Genomic DNA, 8598 nt, shown 5'->3' on the forward strand with positions numbered 1-8598 from the left:
ACCTTACATTTCGAAGGTCAGACTATAACACAAAATACTGCCCATTTCCCGGAAGGGTGCCCAAACTTTTGGAGTCAACTGCGCGTACATCATTCTCACACTTTAACTGGCTTTAGTAAGTAAAATCTTTGAAATGCTAAATACACACACCAATGAGTCGAAATAAAATTAATCAATAACTGACGAGACATCACTGTAACAAACTCGAAATAAATTAAATAAAAACATAAAACTGACTTAACCGTCTGTAAATGTGAACAATTAGCTAAATTTAGCTCATCTCTTCGGCATCGCATTCGATTCTGTTTAATGAATTGAAAAAGCCATGAATCCTGATTGAAACTCAGCTCATTGTGCATCGTTTCCTCGAAATGTTTTGAAAAATTCCTTCCCGATGTGATGTTTTGTTGTTTTTACCACCATGTTGCATCAACATCAAAATTGCAATCAGAATAATTTCACGCCTGCTTGTGTGACCCAAACACGCTTAGCGGTGAACATTAATCTTGTAGCGCTGGCATCAAGCGTGGAGCTCATTGAGCAAGACCGATCTCTACAATTAACATGCTGGTGCACTTCTGGAGGAGCTCGGCACGACAGAAATAATAACCCTGCTGAGCGATCCTCTTTGTGCTCTCTCGGCGCGCGCCGTCAAAGCTAATCAGCGTAATTCAGCAACGGTGATGGTAATAAGGAAGAGGGGGAGAAAAAATGGGGTGTTTATGCTGCAATTAAGCCTCTGAGGCACAAGGACACAAACAGTGACACGAATTTCCCATGATGATGGAACGCCAGTGCGAGGAGGTCGCGTTCCAAACCTGATAGGGCTGTTGGTGGAGTCGGGGTCCGTGGCGGAAACCGTGCCAATGATGGTGCCCACTTTCGCTGCCTCGGAGACCACCATCCTGCTGACGGGCATCGTGAAAACCGGCGGCTCGTCCACGTTCTCCACCACCAGCTTGACCATCGCCGTGTCGCTGAACGGCCCCTGCGCTCGGAAGCGAGGATCCATGTGCTTGTTGGACGCTTCGATTTTTAAAGTGTAGCTCGACTTTGTTTCAAAGTCGAGGCTCTGGAGAGAGGACAGGACGTGATAGAGAGATCAGGGAGAAGAAAAAAGAGAAGAAGAAAAAAACAAGAGGAGAGATTCCAATCATCACCCGAGTCCTGCAGAGTCTCAAGCCGATCTCACACACACACACACACACACACGCGCGTTAACATAAAGAGCTGATGTTTCACTGGAGTGTTGGGACAGGACGCAGCGCTGCAGTGTCAAAGCTAAATATCGATTTTAAGACAGAGATACATGATGCACAAAATGTCTTTTGGAACGGTTTCTCATTTATCTCACCTGCCCTGCTGCTCTGACTTTCTCAACTGTCGGGCAAAACTAACTCAAGCTTCTCAAACTTCTGTTTTAAAGTTTTATTAAACCCCACAGAACCCGTTAGCTCTGTTTATTAGCACCTTTATGAGATCATTTCCCCCCACCTGCCTGTCCACACTCACCATTTCACACCACAACGACCCAGGGCCGCGTTAACCCTTGCCGAGGCCCCGGGCAGACACCCCCCCGAGGCCCCACCCCGCCTGTTGTCAACTGCGCTCAGCAAATTCACCCCCTCAGACGTGCCTGTCTAACTAGACACAGAAACTTAAATAATGACAGCGGCACAATTAGAAATACTATTGAACGATAAAACTTTATATCCATCAACACCTATTTAATCGAGAAAAAGCAATGGTGAAATAGGCAACTGCATGGTGAAAAAATCCATCAGACATCACGGTTAACAAGTCTGGTTAACTAAAGTTTAGCCTCAAGAAGCCTTTGAATGAGTGAGTCAATGAACAACATGTCGAGAACATACAGTAACCGAGGCCTACAACAGTTTCTTTAGTATTCAGAACAAGAACATTCATTTGGTATATAACCGTTCGTTTTCATTTTGGAATCCAGGCAACTTTTAACTTGTGAAAACAAAGAGCGATGACAAAGAAAGAAAAATATCTTTCTTCTCAGAAATAAATCTCAAAATGTTAGGCTATGTGAGACATTTCATCCTTTCACACACGTAATGTCCCAAACAGCAGTGGCACACAGCTTTGCGCATTCAGTTTGACAGCCATGGGTCAACTTACAAGGGCACTTTCCTACTTTTCCGGAAAGCGAAGTCATTAATTAAATCATTGAACTCAAGCGTGTGAAGACATGGTGGACAGTGATCATACTGACAATGACGGGTGATTTATGCGACGGGACAAGGTGGGCTTCCTTACGGGTGGTGAAATGCATCAAAAATGTTATCAGTATGATCAAAACTTCTGAAAATATCATTTCATATTTTCCGATCTCGCTACCTCCGAGGCCCCCTAGTGGCCGAGGCCCTGGGCAGCTGCCCATGAAGCCCATTAGGATAACGCGTCCTTGCAACGACCCGCCAGTGCATCTTACACACACGGAGCAGTGTAACACACGTAGAGGAAAGTGCTATCTACCCTCCTCCGCATACACATATGGCCCTTTTCCACTACCCTTTTTCAGCTCACTTCAGCTCACTTCAGCTCACTTCAGCCCGACACGGCTCGCGTTTCGACTACCAAAGAACAGCACGACTCGGCTCGCTTCAGCCCTGCTTAGCCCCTAAAACTTGCACGGTTTTGGAGTAGGGCTGAAGCGAGCCAAACTGAGCCGAGTGAGGCTGGGGGCGTGAGCAGACACTCCCCTGTGCACTGATTGGTGAGGAGGAGTGTCCTCACATGCCCACACACGCCCCGCGAGCACGCTGGAATCTGTAAACACCGTAAACCTGGAAGAAGAATAATTACGAATTACGAGAATTTCTGAAGCCTTATGCGCCTCGCCTCATCTATACGCTCTTGCCAGTATCTGTTGGCGTTGTTGGTGACAACAAGCCACAGCACCAAGACCAGCAACACTAACGACTCCATGTTTATTGTTTACTATCCGGGTTGTGAGACTACCGCTTAAAAGATCACTGATGTCACTGTTTGCGCTGCTTAACGACATCACGTGACGTCCACCCACTTTCGCTAACTCCACCCAATGTGTCCACCCACTTCCAGCCAGCACGGTTCAGCGCGGTTGTAGTCGAAATGCAACTTCAACAGCCCCACTCAGCTCGACTCAGCCCAACTCAGCACGGCACGGCTCAGCCCAACTCAGCCACGTTTGTAGTGGAAAAGCGGCAATAGATCACAGACGCCCAGTGTTGCCAGATAGGAAATATGCAAGTATCGTACCAAAACCTCAAAATTATCGTTTTTTGTGAGAAATTATCGTACACAAACAAAACGCATACAATATAGTTATTTTAGCTGTATTTTAATTTCCAAAGAATATTACTTAAATTTTTAAACAGTAATTCGCAATATTGCCGTAGTAGAGGGAAAACTATGACACAAAGAGAAAGTAAATGCACAATTACCGTAAGACTAGAATTAGTCGGAATTTCTCACAGCCACATTGTGCTCTGCCATGAAGCCTGCAAGCTTGATCTCTGCACTCTTCACAGCCTCGTCTAATTTTTGTTTTTCAGGTGGTTTTTGTAGGCAGTGTGCTATTGACTTCTGAGATGGTGCAAGATTTTTCTTTTTTTCTGAATGCTTCTTCGACTTTTCGTGGTTTCTCAAAACTGTGCTCTCTGCTACCATTCGAATGTTGCAACAACAGCAATATGCCTTAGCATCATTTCCCGGCACAGGTTTTAGCCATCCGGAAAATTTAGGATCTTTCTCCCACTCTGTCCGGTAGAGTAGAGTGGGGAAAAAGCCCCCCTTAAGGAAAATTCAGTTTTTCTCCAAGTTGAAATGAACCATGTGTTTAGTTTTAATCATAGTTTTTGACAACAGTGACATGAACAATAATGCCACCTAAAGTTTGCCTAAAGTTAATACTTAATTTTTTTTTTTTAACAAAAACAAACATTGTGCCAAGGGGGCCTTTTACCCCCCTAGTGGGGTAAAAGGCCCCCTGAGGTGGGGCAATAGGCCCCCTCACTCAAAAAAAGCTGTTTGGATAGCAAAAATGTTTACTTAAGCCTATAATGTGAAAGAAACAAGAAAATATCCCTGAATTAATGAATAGATGCATTATTTTATTATATTTCGCATTTTAATTTCAATATAATTTTGTGTGGATTGAACATGAATCAACAAAGAACAAGTGCATCAATAAATAATGCTAATTGAATCAATGAATTCATTACATTAACATTACAGTGAAATGTAACGCTATCTAAATAAATACCCCGCAACTGAAAACCCCCAACTGAAACAACACACATGCCATCACACACACACACACACACACACACACACACACACACACACACACACACACACACAGGTTTCTATTCACTCAAAAAAAGCTGTTTGGATAGCAAAAGTGTTTACTTAAACCTATAAATGAAAGAAACAAGAAAATATCCCTGAATTAATGAATAGATGCATTATTTTATTATATTTCACATTTTAATTTCAATTTTGGGCGGCACGGTGGTGTAGTGGTTAGCGCTGTCGCCTCACAGCAAGAAGGTCCTGGGTTCGAGCCCCGGGGCTGGCGAGGGCCTTTCTGTGTGGAGTTTGCATGTTCTCCCCGTGTCCGCGTGGGTTTCCTCCGGGTGCTCCGGTTTCCCCCACAGTCCAAAGACATGCAGGTTAGGTTAACTGGTGACTCTAAATTGAGCGTAGGTGTGAATGTGAGTGTGAATGGTTGTCTGTGTCTATGTGTCAGCCCTGTGATGACCTGGCGACTTGTCCAGGGTGTACCCCGCCTTTCGCCCGTAGTCAGCTGGGATAGGCTCCAGCTTGCCTGCGACCCTGTAGAAGGATAAAGCGGCTAGAGATAATGAGATGAGATGAATTTCAATTTTTTTTTAATTTCAATTATTTTTAATATTAAGTTCAAATTACTTGCTTTACTCAACCAGGTAAGCGAGATGTTATTAAAAACTATGTATCTGCTATTCAGAAATGTATGAAATACAGTAATTATGATAAAAGGAAACGATGCCCCCTGGGGGCCATTTACCCCGCCATTAAAGTGCCATTCCACCATTGGATGTATTCTTTGGCATAAAATACAATATATTTTATGACAACATGACTAGACAGAGAAATCTTTTAGCTTCAAAATGATATATCAAACATAATTTTTTGACAACGACAAGTATATTAATTTTGCGACCAAAGTCACCTACCCTTTTAATTTCCGCGCGGTAGTGAAACGTGATGTAATCGGCAGGTTCCCCTTCTTGTGTACCACGTCATGTGTGACGTGGCACAGATTATCAGCAATGGCGGATAGAACGCGATTTCCACTTGTCGATTGCTGTGCCGATATTCACCATCGACCGTCTCCTTTGGGCATCACTTGCTATTTTCCTTCGCTTCTTTTCCGAAGCTGACAATCGCGTTCTATCCGCCATTGCTGATAATCTGTGCCACGTCACACGTGACGTGGTACACAAGAAGGGGAACCTGCCGATGACATCACGTTTCACTACCGCGCGGAAATTAAAAGGGTAGGTGACTTTGGTCGCAAAATTAATATACTTGTCGTTGTCAAAAAAATTATGTTTGATATATCATTTTGAAGCTAAAAGATTTCTCTGTCTAGTCATGTTGTCATAAAATATATTGTATTTTATGCCAAAAAAATACATCCAATGGTGGAATGGCACTTTAAGGGGGCGTTTTACCCCACAGACTACACTTTTACAAAAAGGGTCTTACTTTCAAAATGTGATTCAACTTTTTATACCTAATGTATTTTTTTAACGTACTGACTTGTCTACTCATACCACATACACAGCTGTGATATCTGACGAAATAGCAGCTATCTAAATACAGTTTTACTGATATCTGAAAATTATATCACTTACCATGAAATTTGATTTCTCTCCACTGCATTGCTGATATGCGATCCACAGTGGATATTTGTATATCCCCGTTGTCAAGCCAGTCCATAGCAACAATAGAAATGTAACTTTGCGCCATCTGGTGGTTATTTTGGGTAAAACAGGCCGGGGGTGTGTTACCCCACGGGGGCTTTTTCCCCCACTCTACTCTAAGTCTGTGGCCTGTGCTTACTTTTCCGTTGCTCTTCGGATGCTGCCTTTCTCTTTGCTCCTCCACTTTCATCCTCCCCTTCGTTTTCTGAACTCATTTAGGCACTTTTCTTTTTACGTCTCTTTGTCGACAGTTTCTCTCTTCTCGCTTAGCTGCTAGGCTCAAAGGTTGTGTGTGGAAATGATGCATACATTTCTATGGCTACGTGTACGTGTTTATGTGGTTACGTGTGTGCGTTCTGTGTATGTCTTTTGATGGCGCCTGAGTGGAAAGCCTGCAAAATGATTCTTGGGGGTCAGAGAGAGAGAAGGATGCGTGTTTGGACAACCAACTGAAAACTTTGAAATTATCGTACATTTCAGATTTTTTCCCATTATTGATCGTACATCGTGCAGAGGGCAAAATTATCATACAAATACGACAATTATCGTACATCTGGCAACACTGCAGACGCCCATGCTTTAGCTAACGTCGCTGTGATTGACAGCGTAGAGAAGAATAAGCCCCTCCCACTCAGAGATCACAGCCAGTTTTGCTCTCATCAAGGCGACAGCATCATCGGGCTCAGATCTCACAACCCCCTGATGATAAGACGATAATAAGGCGTTCCTCTTTCCTGTTTCTGTCGGACCAGAGCTGGTCAAGTACACCTGCTGTATCTGCATCATGCTGTAAATAAATACAGACGTTCTGTCAGTATAAATAATTCATGATGATTTTTCTTGTCTCGTGTTAATTTTTTATGCACGGTTTGTTTGGATTTTTTTTAACAATTAGTTTATAATCATGTAGGATTTATTTCACATATACGAAGGTCATGTGGTTTGATTTTACACATGATCATTTATTATTCGCACAATGTCGTGTGGGTGTGCATGGAAGCGCATTGCTGCCACATCGGAAAAAGAAAAATGGATCATGTAATGTATGTGAAAAGTTTATTGTGATGAGACATTTTTCACTTTTTAAGAAGATATTCCACATTAGACATTTTCACGTTGTACAAAAGTATTTCAACGTTATATTTTCATGTTATAAGGAAATATTTTCACTTTTTAACAAGATATTTCACATTATAAGACGATATTTTCAGGGTTGAACAAGGTATTTCATGTTATAAGACGATATTTTCACATTATAAGACGATATTTTCATGTTATAAGACGATGCTTTCACAGTTTAACAATATATTTCACATAAGACGATATTTTCATGTTTCAACAAGATATTTCACGTTATAAGATGATATTTTCAAATTATGAGACGATATTTTCACGTTTCAACAAGACATTTAACGTTATAAGATGATATTTTCATGGTTCAACAAGATATTTAAAGTTATAGGATGATATTTTCACATTATAAGACAATATTTTCATGTTATAAGATGATATTTTCACATTACGAGAAGATACTTTCACGTTATAAAAAGATATTTTCATGTTATAAGACGATGCTTTCACGGTTTAACAAGATATTTCACATTATACGATATTTTCACTTTTCAACAAGATATTTAACGTTATAAGATCTCATCTCATCTCATCTCATTATCTCTAGCCGCTTTATCCTTCTACAGGGTCGCAGGCAAGCTGGAGCCTATCCCAGCTGACTACGGGTGAAAGGCAGGGTACACCCTGGACAAGTTGCCAGGTCATCACAGGGCTGACACATAGACACAGACAACCATTCACACTCACATTCACACCTACGCTCAATTTAGAGTCACCAGTTAACCTAACCTGCATGTCTTTGGACTGTGGGGGAAACCGGAGCACCCGGAGGAAACCCACGCGGACACGGGGAGAACATGCAAACTCCGCACAGAAAGGCCCTCGCCGGCCCCGGGGCTCGAACCCAGGACCTTCTTGCTGTGAGGCGACAGCGCTAACCACTACACCACCGTGCCGCCACGTTATAAGATGATATTTTCAAATTATGAGAGAATATTTTCATGTTTCAACAAGATATTTAACGTTATAAGATGATATTTTCATGTTTGAATGAGACATTTAACGTTATAAGATGATATTTTCATGATTCAACAAGATATTTCATGTTATAGGACGATATTTTCACATTATAAGACAATATTTTCATGTTATAAGATGATATTTTCACATTACGAGAAGATACTTTCACGTTATAACAAGATATTTTCATAAGATGATGCTTTCACGGTTCAACAAGATATTTCACATTATATGATATTTTCACTTTTCAACAAGATATTTAACGTTATAAGATGATATTTTCAAATTAGGAGACAATATTTTCACATTATAAGACAATATTTTCATTTTATAAGATGATATTTTCACATTACAAGAAGATACTTTCACGTTATAACAAGATATTTTCATGTTATAAGAAGATGCTTTCATGGTTTAACAAGATATTTCACATTATAAGATGATATTTTTCACGTTTCAACAAGATATTTAACGTTATAATATGATATTTTCAAATTATGAGATGATATTTTCACGTTTCAACAAGACA

General features: G+C 41.1%; 1 protein-coding gene across 2 annotated transcripts in view; it reads right to left on the minus strand.

Annotated features, from left to right (window-relative positions):
• The window catches only part of cdh7a (cadherin 7a), a 449735-nt gene that overhangs the window by 309595 nt on the left and 131542 nt on the right, over nt 1–8598 (minus strand). For both annotated transcript variants that reach the window (XR_009651290.1, XM_060905638.1), the window contains exon 7: nt 819–1072. Coding sequence is in view for 1 of the 2 variants with exons in the window: in XM_060905638.1 (XP_060761621.1) it covers nt 819–1072 (254 nt within the window). In the remaining variant the exon portion in view is untranslated. The remainder of the gene's footprint in view (nt 1–818; nt 1073–8598) is intronic.

The sequence above is a fragment of the Neoarius graeffei genome, chromosome 23 (assembly GCF_027579695.1).
Source record: "Neoarius graeffei isolate fNeoGra1 chromosome 23, fNeoGra1.pri, whole genome shotgun sequence".
In the NCBI taxonomy this organism is placed as follows: domain Eukaryota; kingdom Metazoa; phylum Chordata; class Actinopteri; order Siluriformes; family Ariidae; genus Neoarius; species Neoarius graeffei.